General features: G+C 41.4%; 2 protein-coding genes across 5 annotated transcripts in view; one reads left to right on the top strand and one right to left on the bottom strand.

Annotated features, from left to right (window-relative positions):
• The window catches only part of LOC133618829 (transcription initiation factor TFIID subunit 4-like), a 30126-nt gene extending 27598 nt beyond the window's left edge, over window positions 1–2528 (bottom strand). For both annotated transcript variants that reach the window (XM_061979583.2, XM_061979576.2), the window contains exons 1-2: window positions 2309–2528; window positions 1565–2179 (exon numbers count right to left, since the gene is read on the bottom strand). In XM_061979583.2, coding sequence (XP_061835567.2) covers window positions 1565–2179; window positions 2309–2528 — 835 coding nt within the window. The remainder of the gene's footprint in view (window positions 1–1564; window positions 2180–2308) is intronic.
• A 722-nt stretch (window positions 2529–3250) lies between these two features.
• Window positions 3251–7541, top strand: LOC133613380 (protein LSM14 homolog B-like). 3 transcript variants are annotated; one of them, XM_061970895.2, is made up of 8 exons: window positions 3251–3472; window positions 3541–3701; window positions 3766–3901; window positions 3985–4182; window positions 6254–6337; window positions 6421–6582; window positions 6729–6861; window positions 6937–7541. In XM_061970895.2, exons 1-8 carry the CDS (start codon window positions 3352–3354, stop codon window positions 7094–7096), a joined length of 1155 nt encoding a protein of 384 aa, XP_061826879.1. In that variant the 5' UTR covers window positions 3251–3351; the 3' UTR covers window positions 7097–7541. The 3 variants fall into 3 exon arrangements, with proteins under 3 accessions (XP_061826879.1, XP_061826869.1, XP_061826888.1); XM_061970885.2 differs by having other exon boundaries at window positions 3252–3472; window positions 6415–6582; XM_061970904.2 differs by having other exon boundaries at window positions 3253–3472; window positions 4000–4182; window positions 6415–6582.
• The last annotated feature ends 7120 nt before the right edge of the window (window positions 7542–14661 follow it).

The following is a 14661-nucleotide window of genomic DNA, read 5'->3' on the forward strand; positions in this document are numbered from 1 at the left end:
ACCCGTGCCTGGTTTACGGACCATGGTATTTCTGTTCTAAATTGGCCCGCCAACTCCCCTGACCTTAGCCCCATAGAAAATCTGTGGGGTATTGTGAAAAGGAAGATGCAGAATGCCAGACCCAAAAACGCAGAAGAGTTGAAGGCCACTATCAAAGCAACCTGGGCTCTCATAACACCTGAGCAGTGCCAGAAACTCATCGACTCCATGCCACGCCGCATTAACGCAGTAATTGAGGCAAAAGGAGCTCCAACCAAGTATTGAGTATTGTACATGCTCATATTTTTCATTTTCATACTTTTCAGTTGGCCAACATTTCTAAAAATCCCTTTTTTGTATTAGCCTTAAGTAATATTCTAATTTTGTGACACACGGAATTTTGGATTTTCATTTGTTGCCACTTCAAATCATCAAAATTAAATGAAATAAACATTTGAATGCATCAGTCTGTGTGCAATGAATACATATAATGTACAAGTTACACCTTTTGAATGCAATTACTGAAATAAATCAAGTTTTTCAAAATATTCTAATTTACTGGCTTTTACCTGTATATGTATATATATATATATATATATATATATATATATATATATATATATATATATATATATATATATATATATATATAAATAAGAGAAATACTTGAATTTAAGTGTTCATTTATTTACACATATACACACACATAACACTCATCTACTCATTGTTGAGTTAAGGGTTGAATTGTCCATCCTTGTTCTATTCTCTGTCACTATTTTTCAAACCATGCTGAACACCCTCTCTGATGATGCATTCTGCTTCGTCTCCTTGTTGTGTGCGCAGTTGTGCACTGCACTCTCTAAAAGCCCTAAATGTTATTGTCACATATGCATGTACAGTAGATGGCAGTATTGTCCTGTTTAAAAGTGTCACAACATTGCTGTTTATGGCAGACGAACTGCTTTACGGTAGACGAAAACGTGACTGCTGTTGTTGTGTGTTGTTGCCGCGCTGGGAGGACGTTAATGAAACTGCCTAACAATAAACCCACATAAGAAACCAAGAACTCGCCCTCGATCATTCTACAGTTATAACGTCATTGGGCAGGCACGCTGTTTATATTGTGGTAAAGCGGACGTGAAAACAGGCTGTCGACACGTCACTCAGGTCTGCCTGAACTTTGGGAGATTTTCAGGAGAAAATTTGTCCCGGGAGGTTTTCGGGAGAGGCGCTGAATTTCGGGAGTCTCCCAGAAAATCCGGAAGGGTTGGCAAGTATGATTCTTGGTGTTGGGTTTTATCAAATACATTTCCCCCAAAAATGCGATTTATAATCCAGTGCAATTTATATGTGTTTTTTTTCCTTCTTTATTATGCATTTTCGGCCGGTGCGACTTATACTCCGAAAAAGACGGTACATGTGATCAGTATATGTAGTGATACAAGCGGATCAATCAAAACATCCCAAAAAAACTTTAGAAAGTTTCAGTTTTGTTTCAGAAATATAACTTTTTTAACCAAGTGATTTTAACATAGACTCTTAGGCCAAGCGAGCAATAAAAAAATTATAAGTCTCTGAAAATTACCTGCAGGGATCTGGATGTTTTGGACATTTTTTTGTGGCTGGGAGAATCGGGGGGTCAGCACCTTAGGAGTAACAGCTCTTATTTCACCAGTGGGTGTGACAGCAATTGTGGAGGGTCCATGGTTCCTCGGATTCTGCTTAACAACTGGACTCCTGACGGGGGTTGTCGAGTTAGCTGTGACACTTGAAGCTGTCACATGTGCGCCACTCTGGCAGTCAGTTCTGTTTGCAACCGTGCTAGTTGCGCATCGTGCTGTGGTACACGTTTGCATCGGAGGCCTTGTAAGCGTGACCGTGGCTGGACTGATCAAACTCGTAGAAGTTGTTCGAATGATTGCATTGGATGTTGTAGATACAGTTGTGACGTTTTCCGTCACAGGTCCGTTGTCGACGCCTGTGGAAGTGGATTGTGGTTTGTGGGCGCCGCTGCCAACAGGTGCGCCTTTGTTGTTGACTAGGACACGCCCATTGAAAGTATGAGCAAGCCTATTCCCCGGCTCGCCAACACAGACTGACTTATTCTCGGGGTCTTTCGAGCTCGGTTCTGTTGCTGATGTTGTCCCACTTGCTCCATCCACGCAGTCACTCGCACATGCGTGCACTTCTGTCCCTACAGCTGTAAGGCACACAGATACAGTGGAGTGTCCGCATAAGTTCCAAGATCCATGTATGCATATATAGTGTAATACATTGGTCAGGAACTAAACACAACTAGTAGCTAAAGGAACTACAACAAATAGCTTACCTGTTTTAGCAAAATCTGGTTGTGAAAGTCCCATTTGGTTGCTTTCAATATTAGAAATACTACCGACAGCTGCGTTTTCTGTGTAATTCGCCGTTAAGGTCGTGTTGTTAACGTGAGCTGCGGAAACCGGTGCTGACTCGGCTAAGTCACTAACCACTTTTTTGTCCGCCTCCGTTTTGAGGAAAACGTCATCGTTTTTCGTTTCGGACCCCGCCGCCATCTTTGCCAAGATACGCTGGTTCGTGAGACGCATGCGCCGATTGGATGCGCCGGCCGTGACGTAAGCACGGAAGTCATTCTGATTGGTCCTTTGAAGAAATGAAAGCGGGGCGCAAATGTGCCTGAGTACCTGACAGCCGGAGATGTAAACAAGTACAGACTAGCGGGCTAAGAGCGACCTCTAGCGGGGCATAGTTGAGAGTCCATCCATCGATTTTCTTCCGCTTGTCCCTTTCGGGGTGGCGCTGGAGCCTGTCTCAACTGCATTCGGGCGGAAGGCGCGGTACACCCTGGACAAGTCGCCTCTCATCACAGGTCCAACACAGATAGACAGACAACATTCACACTCACATTCACACACTAGGGATTGATTGATTGATTGATTGAGACTTTTATTAGTAGATTGCACAGTACAGTACATATTCCGTACAATTGACCACTAAATGGTAACACCCGAATACGTTTTTCAATTAGTTTAAGTCGAGGCCCACGTTAATCAATTCATGGTAAATTTAGTGTTGCCAATCAACCTGAGTGTTTAAAAGCATGTAAACCATCCATCCATTTTTCTACCGCTTGTCCCTTTTATTGAAACTTTTTTTAGTTCGAGCATTTCCGACACAACTCAAAGTGGTTGATTTGTATCTTTTTAAATCTAATTATTTTTGCATATGATCATATGCGTTTCATGTGTCCGACTAAAAGTTAATTTAAACGGATCAGCTGTTTCATCACGGGCAGGTGCGGCGAACCGACAGTGGGCGAGGCTTATAGTTGAAGAATGAACTTCAAATTGTGGCGTGCATCAGCGTCCATCTTTAGCCATGAGTTTTACAAAGCCATACATTGGCTGCAAAATAGGCTTGCTTTCAAAAGCCCAAAATCGCTATGAGGGAATTTTGTACACAATTGACAAAGTCAACTCTACAGTTGTGCTGGCAAAAGGTGAGCAACAAAATAATAATTCACTTCACACAGAAACTTTTATAAAATTGTTTTTTCCCCCTGATAAGTCAAATGTTTTGGAACGGAAGGACGACCTACTGAAAGACCTACACCCCCTAAAGACGATATCTATGAGTACATCACCTTCCGGGGAAGTGATATCAAAGATATAACATTGTGTGAAGCCCCAAGGCATCATGGCTTACCTCCAGATCCAGCAATAGTTCAAGTAGGTAAGAATTAAGTTAAGTGCATTATTGGCTTGATCATTACTGCTTTTTCTTCTTTTTAAGTCCCAGTCATCAAGTGCAGGGACATCAAGTATCTACCCTCCTCTTGGGCCATTTAGTCCAATGCAGATGCCTGCTTACAACCAGCTTGCTGCCGCTTCACTACTTAACCAACAATATGCTGCAGCCCTTGGCTTAGGTACACCAGTGGCACATTTTAAATGCCACTAAGTTGTTAGAGGGCCTACTTTCAATGCTTCAAACCATGTATTCCTAATGCAGGCCCTATGCTTCCAGGCTTGCATGTTAGAAGAGGACCCATGGTGGAAAAGGCTGTTCAAACCCTCTGGGTGGAAGACACTAGACAGAGGAGAGGTTTGACTATTCCCCAAGAGCAGGAGCAGCGCTGGGAGAGGAGAAGGCCCTTCAGGACCAGAGAAGAAACAACTACCGCTCCCAGAAGGGGCATCGTATCCAGCGGTAAGTGTGGAGATTATCACCTCTCATAAATAGAAGAATATTTATGTACCCATAAGTAACCTTTTTAAAGAATGTTCTCTTAAGAGTACAATGTTTGTCTTTTAAGGTACAGAATTATATATATATATTTTTTTTTAGGGATATCCGATAATGGCTTTTTGCCGATATCTGATATTCCGATATTGTCCAACTCTTTAATTACCGATACCGATATCAACCGATACCGATATATACAGTCGTGGAATTAACACATTATTATGCCTAATTTGGACAACCAGGTATGGTGAAGATAAGGTCTTTTTTTTTTTTTTTTTAAATAATAAAATATCCATCCATCCATCCATTTTTCTACCGCTTATTCCCTTTTGGGGTCGCGGGGGGCGCTGGAGCCTATCTCAGCTACAATCGGGCAGAAGGCGGGGTACACCCTGGACAAGTCGCCAGCTCATCGCAGGGCCAACACTGATGGACAGAAAACATTCACACACTAGGGCCAATTTAGTGTTGCCAATCAACCTATCCCCAGGTGCATGTCTTTGGAGGTGGGAGGAAGCCGGAGTACCCGGAGGGAACCCACGCAGTCACGGGGAGAACATGCAAACTCCACACAGAAAGATCCGGAGCCTGGGATTGAACCCCAGACTACTCAGCAACTTCGTATTGTGAGGTAGACGCACTAACCCCTCTGCCACCGTGCTAATAAAATAAAATAAGAAATGCTAAAAATGTTCTTGAATAAAAAAGAAAGTAAAACAATATAAAAACAGTTACATAGAAACTAGTAATTAATAAAAATTAGTAAAATTAACTGTTAAAGGTTAGTACTATTAGTGGACCAGCAGCACGCACAATCGTGTGTGCTTACGGACTGTATCCCTTGCAGACTGTATTGATATATATTGATATATAATGTAGGAACCAGAATATTAATAACAGAAAGAAACAACCCTTTTGTGTGAATGAGTGGGGAGGGAGGTTTTTTGGGTTGGTGCACTAATTGTAAGTGTATCTTGTTTTTTATGTTGATTTAATAAAAAAAAAACCAGATACCGATAATAAAAAAAAAAACAATACCGATAATTTCCGATATCACATTTTAAAGCATTTATCGGCCGATATTATCGGACATCTCTACTTTTTTTTTTTATACTATCAAAAAGGATACAAGGTCATAAAGTACACATTTGTAAAAATTTTAACCCCAAGGGTACCTGCATTGATAGTGTTTAACTGTATAGACAATACCTATATTGGTACTTTTAAAGGGGGCATACTAATAGTATAATTATAGTTAAGGCATTTAGAGCCAATATTATTTAATCAATCAATCAAAGTTTATTTATATAGCCCTAAATCACAAGTGTCTCAAAGGGCTGCACAAGCCACAATGACATCCTAAGCTCAGATCCCACATCAGGGCAAGAAAAAAATCAACCCAATGCGAACAAGGAGAAACCTTGGAGGGGACCCACCGCCCCTCCCTGGGCGACCGGTGCAATGGACGTTGAGTGGATCTAATTAATAGTGTGAGAGTCCAGTCCAAAGTGGGGCCAGCAGGGGATCATCTTGAGTGGAGACAGGTCAGCAGCGCAGAGACGTACCCAACTGATGCACAGATGAGTGGTCCACCCCGGGTCCTGACTTTGAACAGCTAGCGTGTCATCTGTGTTCACCTAATAATCAAAAACATTTTCTGTTTCTAACATATTTGATTATTGCCATCTACAGTATATTTTACCAATACATAGTACTATAAGCTACTTAGGTGGTTCCTGATGTTTGAATACCTTTTGGTCTGTAAAACGTTAGCAATTGTACTTTAACTGATACAAATTGATGAGTTATACACTAATGGACCTGGACTGAAGGGTACAGAAATATCTCTCAAAATGATACACCCCCGCGACAAGCATTGTACCCTGTTTAGATACAATCTGGTGTCTCCTATTGAGAGTTGGTAATCAGAAAAATGTGCTTCCAAAATAAGGCTGTGTTGGTAACATGTCATTTTTGTGCGGTTTTTCTGACTGAATGCTATCTTAAAAGTGACCATGCATGTTTCATTTTAAAGTAAGGTCAGGCCTAGTGGTGCCTGATGCTCGTCAGTCTTCTCAGCAGCAGAATGATGAAAACAGGCCTCCAACCAGACGTCAAGGTGACAATTCTTCAAATGGCTGAGAAATGAGTCCTACAAAATGGATGAATGAAAAAAATGAATGGATAACCATTAAGTTGTAGGTCCCCGAAGACGTAGCAACCGTAGTAGGGGTTCACTGATAGTGGCGAAGATTCCCTCAGCCACCCTCAAGTTTGACACCGACTTTGATTTTGACTCCTCAAATGCACAGTTCAATAAGGAGGAGCTGGAGCGGGAGGTTCAGGCCAGGATGAAAATAAAAGGTTGGTTAAAGACAAATTGCTCATAAAAGTTCAGTTGCTACTTAGACATACACATTATATATTTTTTAAATAAGTCCATTAATAATTTGAGACTTGTTTACTTTACATTGTCATGCAACAGTTTAAATCTGCATATTTGTTTACAGATGGAAATCCTGATACAGGAGAAAAACAAGGAGATGGAGCACATCCGAATACATATGATCATTTTGGACCAAAGTGCTACTATGACAAAGCAAAGTCCTTCTTTGATAATATCTCTTCTGATAATAAACTTTGGTATTGTAACAAGCACAATATTTACCACCTGCATTCGTTGGTTCATGCTTGTTTTGTGTCCACTACTCATTTCAGGCTAACCTGGGCAGAGGAGCGCAAGCGTAATATGGAGACATTTGGGCTTCCTGGACGGTTTCGCAGAGGCCAGGGTTTCAGAGGTGGATATATTGGACAAAGAGGACGAGATGCAGCTCAGACTGGGATTCCTTACAGAAGCGGTAATGGACAGTTGTAGAGGTCTAGGCTCATGTATGGATGTACCGATCTATGCCCCAGAAGTGTTGTTATTGTAATGATTGCAAAATTGGACTTTCCCACATTTGTGTCTAAATGTTATTTTTCTTGTATCTGTATAACCTTGGGTATTTTACACCCACATGCTATCTGTTTCATTTTCATTCAATGTTAATATAAAATTTGCATAGGACTGCATTTTTTTTCCTTTAAAAGTGAATATCTAAGTTTTCTGTGATTTGCAGATTTTCCCTCGTTAAATGTGGCATGAGTGGTAATTGTAATATGAACTTTTTTTTCATGAATAGTTTGGCAAAGCTGTAAAAAAAAAAAAAAAAGCCTAGTTAATCTGACCTTGGGGCTTTTGAGGTTATTATGCTTCTGCTTTATTTAATTTATATTTAAGCCATGGTTTAAACAAATGTGTAAATAAACAGGAAACTGCTGATACAACTGTCTAATATTCCCTGAACCTGGCCTGCTTATATCATATGATCATGCAATCAAATAGCAGGAAACATGTGTTCAATAACAAAACGCTGCCAGGTATTAGGGCCCCATGGGGAAAACATAACTTCTACTGAAAACAAATATAAGTATACTGAGCAACTGTTATCGCCATACGCCTTTTTTTTTTTTTTTTCCCTCAATTGAGCCAAAAAGCTGCTATTTTTGCCATTCTTGCTGCTTTTACATGAGGGGTGTCCTGGCTGGTCTGCCAATATCATTCAACATTAAAGGGGACTTATTAGTCTACAGTTAACACACTTCCATCCATTCATTTTCGACTGCTTGTTCCTCTCGGGGTCACGGCGGGTGCTGGAGCCTATCCCGGCTGCATTCGGTCAAAAGGCGGGGTACACCCTGGACAAGTCGCCGCCTCATCGCAGGGCCAACACAGACCACTAATCACACTCACATTCACACACTAGGGCCAATTTAGTGTTGCCAGTCAACCTATTCCCAGGTGCATGTCTTTGGTGGGAGGAAGCTGGAGCACCCGGAGGGAACCCACGCAGTCACGGGGAGAACATGCAAACATCACTTCCATGAGTTCAATAATATCTATTGAATATGTTTTGGCCTAAATTTTTCTCTAGTCAAATTTATAACCCATTGTTTGAGTCTGCAAACTGTCCCTGTGTAAAGGTGGATGTTCCCAGATTGCAAATTAAACTACGCGTCACCCTCTCCAAACAGATCTTTTGAAAATGTATGCTGTTAAATGTACATCTTGAATATGAACATCTCTATTTTTTCTAATCACAGTGGAATATAAACTTGAGAAATAAGATATAGATTTGCCGCTCACATCATATATCTGCCTACTCTCGATATGATATAGTACTAAAAAACGCAATTGTGCGCATGCCACGATTAGATGAAAATGATAATGTATCCTACGTTGTTAAACTACGTTGAAATATAGCAATAGCGCTGTATCTTTCGTCTGAGTGTAGCAGCTAATCAACTTGTACTTACTGGTCCATGTTGACAAAACAGTCCTGTTTAAAACGTATTGGACAAATCAACGCGGAAGTATTTTATTTTTTAGACATGGCAGGTGGTAGAGCATTAAACAAGAAATATATTATTCACATGTGAATAATGCTGTGTAATAGACTGTATTTATATTATTCACATGTGAATAATGCTGTATAATAGACTGTATTTATATTATTCACATGTAAAAAATACCTTATTGTTTATTGTGAGCAAACTGTGGTACTGAATTTCCCCCAGGGATCAATAAAGTACTTTCTATTCTATTCTGTTCAAAGTACCACTGGAAACTTCAGACAGCAAAACAGAGAGAGACCTGGCAGAGTTCATGTACTAAAAAGTATTAGTACTTCCACCGCACTGTACCGCAGGGCCACACCTGCCTATATGGGGTGGTATGGTGTAGTCGTGGGTAGAGCGGCCTTGCCAGAAACCTGAGGGGTGCAGGTTCGCTCCCCGCCTCTTGACATCCAAATCGCTGCCGTTGTGTCCTTGGGCAGGACACTTCACCCTTGCCCCCGGTGCCGCTCACACTGGTGAATGAATGATAGGGGGTGGTCAGTAGGGATGATGTTCGAAACCGGTTCTCCCGGTCGTTCGATAAGAAAAGAACCGATTCCATGGACTCGAATCCCTTTTTGAGAACCCGTTCCTGTTATCGAGGCCACTATAGTAAAGAAAAAGAGTTAGTTCTTTATTCGAATCCCTGGGAACGAATCCCGTCCCACAAAAAATGCCCTGTGGAACATCACAAGAAATTACGTAGCTCAGTCATTAGACTGGGCTATGTCATTTCCTGTGATGTCACACAAGCAGCAAAAATAATGGACCGGAAAAAACGCCTCAAGGCATGGCTATTCACCTATAGTGATCACAGAGACAGGTTGTTTTTGTGTTTTTCTGAAAAATCCCACTTAATATACTTTGAGTAACAACAGTCAATATTTTTTTGATTTTGATTTTTAGTGGGGTAACAGTCAATATTTATTTATTTATTGATTTTTTTTTTTCTTATAAAATAAAAGTGAGCTTCTGTTAAACCAAATATTGTGATTTTTTCCATATACAACAACCTATCTGGATTCGATAAGAGAATCGATAAGGAATCGGTTCGATAAGAGGATTTGATAATGGGTTCGAACTCGATAATTTCTTATCAAACATCATCCCTAGTGGTCGGAGGGGCTGTAGGCGCAAACCGGCAGCCTCGCTTCCGTCAGTGTACCCCAGGGCAGCTGTGGTTACAAATATAGCTTACCACCACCAGGTGTGAATGAATGATGGGTTCCCACTTCTCTGTGAGCGCTTTGAGTATCTAATAATAGAAAAGCGCGATATAAAATCTAATCCATTATTATTATATGCAAAATGTGAGCGCTGCTTAGGGCCACACAATCCGTGGGGGCTTCATTTTGCATGAAGCAGGGAGTTAAAATGTCCATGAATGAAGGCGCTTCATATAATATTTTTATGTAAACGTATTCCTAGCCCTTTCCTGCTCTATCATTAAATAGGAATATTGGAATCAATCAGTTTGATTGGCAAAGTATGGTTAACAAAACCACAACAACTACGAGAGAGCTCAGTACGATGGCGGCCATAGGCGGCAGCATCTTGGTATGAAAACAAGAGGGAAACACACAATGCAAATTACATAAAATACATTAAAGGAGACCCAGGACCGTTGGGAAGACTATGTCTCCCGGCTGGCCTGGGAACGCCTCGGGATCCCCCAGGAGGAGCTGGACCAAATGGCTGGGGAGAGGGAAGTCTGGGCTTCCCTGCTTAGGCTGCTGCCCCCGCGACCCGACCTCGGATAAGCGGAAGAAGATGGATGGACATTAAAGGAGCGCAGAGCTGATTCAACCAGCTGCCACTTCAAAGTAAAAGAACGGAAATAAAAAAAAGCAATAAATAATACATGCATCATGGCCAGAGACAGGAACAGACCCCACAAAGCAACCAAGAGAGCCTACTCCATCCGAGGCTGCCCACTCGCTCTCGGTCAATGCCCAGTCTGCAAGGATCCTTGAAAATCTGTCCAGGAAGACCTAAGTGTCCGATACATGCTCGTGAAGCTTGTCCATCCCGACGCTCAACGCTAGCGCCGCAGCCCTTTTCTATCCCTCCGCATTTACACCGGTCTCCCCAAGTGGACTCCGGTCTGGCAGAGAGCCAGCAGCTGGTCTCAGCAGCCCATACAGCGGCGCCAAACATAATGGCATCCATCCATCCATTTTGTACCGCTTGTCCCTTTCGGTGTCATGGCATATTTCTCCACATAAGCTTATTTTCTCCTATGACACACAGTGTCCATACTGGGCTGGTGATTTGTCATACAGGGATCGAATCCTTTTTAAGGTTGTGCCAGTAACTTTGTTTTTCAATATTAAATTTTGTTTTGTTTTGCACTAAAAACATAAACTTTTGAACAATTTACATCTGATGATTTTTTTCCGTACACAACATGCATACAATTTATTTAAAGTTTGATTTTAAAAAGTATAAAATCGTTTGACATAAAGTGTGAAAACATTTTGTGATGGGGTAAAGCAGTGTTGTTCAACCACTGTGCCGTGGCACACTAGTGTGCCGTGACATACAGTCTGGTGTGCCGAGGGAGATTATCTAATTTCACCTATGTGGGTTAAAAATATTTTTTGCAAACCAGTAAATATAGTCTGCAAATTACGTGTGGTTTTTGAGTGTCTGTGCTGTCTAGAGCTCGGCAGAGTAACCATGTAATGCTCTTCCATATCTGTAGGTGGCAGCCGGTAGCTAATTGCTTTGTAGATGTCGGAAACAGCAGGACGCAGTGTGGAGGTAAAAAGGTGTCTAATGCTTAAACCAAAAATAAACAAAAGATGAGTGCCCCTAAGAAAAGGCATTGAAGCCTAGGGAAGGCTATGCAGAACGAAACTAAAACTGAACTGGCTACAAAGTAAACAAAAACAGAATGCTGGAGGACAGCAAAGACTTACTGTGGAGCAAATACTTACTGTGGAGCAAAGACGGCGTTCACAATGTACATCCGAACATGACATGACAATCAAAAATGTCCCCACGAAGAAGGATAAAAACAACTGAAGTTTATCGCTCAAAGGAAGACATGAAACTGCGACAGGAAAATACCAAAAACAGAGAAGAAGCCACCAAAATAGGAGTGTGAGACAATAACTAAAACACTACACACAGGAAAACAGCAAAAAACTCAAAATAAGTTATGGAGTGATGTGACAGGTCGTGACAGTAGACCTACTTTGAGACAAGAGCTATAGTGATGCATGCTTGGTTATGGTTTAAAGTCATGTCCAACGATTGCGACAACGACTTTTTACTGTCAACTGAGTTTCGTTTTTTAATGATTTCTGCTGGTGGTGTGCCTCCGGATCTTTTCAACGCAAAAAAATGTGCCTTGGCTCAAAAATGGTTGAAAAACACTGGGATAAAGGACCTCAAAATAAAATGTAGCCTGGTCTGAGGCCCTGCAGTGACGTCACACTGTGCCCACTGTTTAAAAAAAACAACTACAACGACGCTTTGGCATTGTTTAACACGAGTATCCACCATTGTAACACCCATCCATCCATTTTCTACTGCAAGTCCCTTTCAGTGCCGCGGGGGTGGGGGTGGGGGCTGGAGCCAATGCCAGCTGCATTTGGGCGGAAGGCAGGGTACACCCTTGACAAGTCGCCACCTCATCCCGGGGCCAATTTTGTGTTGCCAATCATATCCTTAAGGAACCCGGCATGAACATGCAAACTCCACACAGAAAAACCCAGAGCCCGTGAACTGAACCAAGGACCTTTTTTGCTTTGAGGAACAAGCGGCAGCCACTGTTTCACCGGGCTGCTCATATTACATTGTAACATTTAAAGGTGCTGTTTGCAACTTCCTCACGGTAACATTTTTCAAAGCAAAAAATATAACAAGAACACCACTGGCTAGCTTATGTTATCATTAGTGGTTTAACAGAACACATTTGTTTAACAATTGTCTATATTTTCTACAACTAAAAAATGTGTGTGTAATAAAACTTTTTACCGGCGGTCACTCACCTGGTCTCGTTAACACATACGTGCAGGGAGCGTGTGCACACATACAAAAGCAATCCAAGAGAAGCAAAGAACAATTTGCAGTCATGCTGTTATGATAAATTATATATTCAATGACAGCTAATAACTATCCAAATTACTATTATTTGCTAACAACACCTAAAGTTAATGTGCGTGCATGTTTTACGTACGTACATAATTACGTCATCACGTACATAATTACGTCATCACGTACGAGAAGCAGTGAGAGGCCGGGATATAGTGTGTAAAATACATTGGAGGTTGGTGCCCTCTAAGCCAGTGTTTTTCAACCTTTTTTGAGCCAAGGCACATTTTTTTCATTGAAAAAATCACGAGGCACGCCACGAACAGAAAACATTAAAAAATTAAACTCAGCAGCCGATATTGACAGTAAAAAGTCGCTCTCGCAATTGTTGGATATACATTCAAACCATAACCAACCATGCATCACTATAGCTCGTCTCAAAGTAGGTGTACTGTCACGACCTGTCACATCACCTTGTGACTTATTTAGAGTTTTTTGGTGTTTTTTTATGTGTAGGGTTTTAGTTATTGTCTTGCGCTCCTATTTTGTTGTTGATTGTCATGTCATGTACGGATGTACTTTGTGGACGCTGTCTGCTGCTCCACACGCTGTAAGTCTTTGCTGTCGTCCAGCATTCTGTTTTTGTTTACTTTGCAGACAGTTCAGTTTAAGTTTCGTTTTGCATTGCCATCCCTAAGCTTCAACGCCTTTTCTCAGCGGCACTCGCCCTTTGTTTATTTTTGGTGTAAGCATTAGACTACTTTTTACCTGCACGCTGCCTCCCGCTGCCGTCTGCATATTGCGATCACGACAAACCATGTTCCCGACATCCACAAAGCAATTAGCTACCTTCTGCCACGTACTGATATGGAAGAGTATTACACGGTTACTCTGCCGCGCTCTAGACAGCACCGACACTCAACAATGGCACATTATTTGCGGATTATAACTACTGGTTTGCAAAAATATTTTTAACCCAATTAGGCGAAATTACATAATCTCCCACGGCATACCAGACAATATCACACGGTACACAGTGGTTGAAAAACACTGCTCTAGGCATCTGTGTAAAGGTTGCAAACAGCCCTTTTAAGTCAGAAAAGGGGAAACTTACTTGTTCATTTTGAAGTTGATGCTGAAGAAAATAACATTATTGATCATATTAACACTACCATTTTGGTTATTATTCCAATGACCTATACAATTTGACATTACAAATTCAACATTCCTGCGATGAGGTGGCGACTTGTCCAGGGTGTACCCCGCCTGCCGCCCGATTGCAGCTGAGATAGGCTCCAGTACCGCCCGCCACCCCAAAAGGGACAAGCGTTAGAAAATGGATGGATGGATGTGTGGATGTGTGGAGTTTGTATGTTCGATTGAACCCTAGGGGTTCGGTGAGTCGGGCTCAGGGGTTCGGTGGAGGTCAAGACACACCCGACTCATCGTTTAAATAAAAACTTCTATTGGCGTATTATGGATACGGCAACAGCAGAAGTCACACTGATTTGCAGGTGTGTAAATTGTTGTTAGTTTATGCACTGTGTTGGTTTTGTTGTTTGAACAAGGTGATGTTCATGCACGGTTCATTTTGTGCACCAGTAAAAAAACATGGTAACACTGTAGTATGGGGAACATCCATCCATCCATCCATTTTCTACCGCTTATTCCCTTTGGGGTCGCGGGGGGCGCTGGAGCCTATATTCACCATTAATTAGTTGCTTATTAACATGCAAATTAGTAACATATTGGCTCTTAACTAGTCATTATTAAGTACTTATTAATGCCTTATTCAGCATGGTCTTATTATAACCCTAACCCTCTAACCCTAACCCTAACCAAATAACTCTAAATTAAGTCTTTGTTACTTAGAATATGTTCCCCATACTAAAGCGTTACCAAAAACATATAACTTTGTCTTGAATTAAAAAAATAAAATACAAATATTTTCACTAAAGAAGG

This window comes from Nerophis lumbriciformis, linkage group LG01 (genome assembly GCF_033978685.3).
Source record: "Nerophis lumbriciformis linkage group LG01, RoL_Nlum_v2.1, whole genome shotgun sequence".
Classification (NCBI taxonomy): Eukaryota; Metazoa; Chordata; class Actinopteri; order Syngnathiformes; family Syngnathidae; genus Nerophis; species Nerophis lumbriciformis.

Coding starts and splice junctions, on each gene's coding strand:
- LOC133613380 (XM_061970885.2), top strand. CDS start 3,352: ATGAGTTTTACAAAGCCATACATTGGCTGCAAAATAGGCTTGCTTTCA. Junction 3,902..3,984: donor TGCTGCAGCCCTTGGCTTAG/GTACACCAGTGG, acceptor TTCCTAATGCAG/GCCCTATGCTTCCAGGCTTG. Junction 4,183..6,253: donor AAGGGGCATCGTATCCAGCG/GTAAGTGTGGAG, acceptor TTCATTTTAAAG/TAAGGTCAGGCCTAGTGGTG.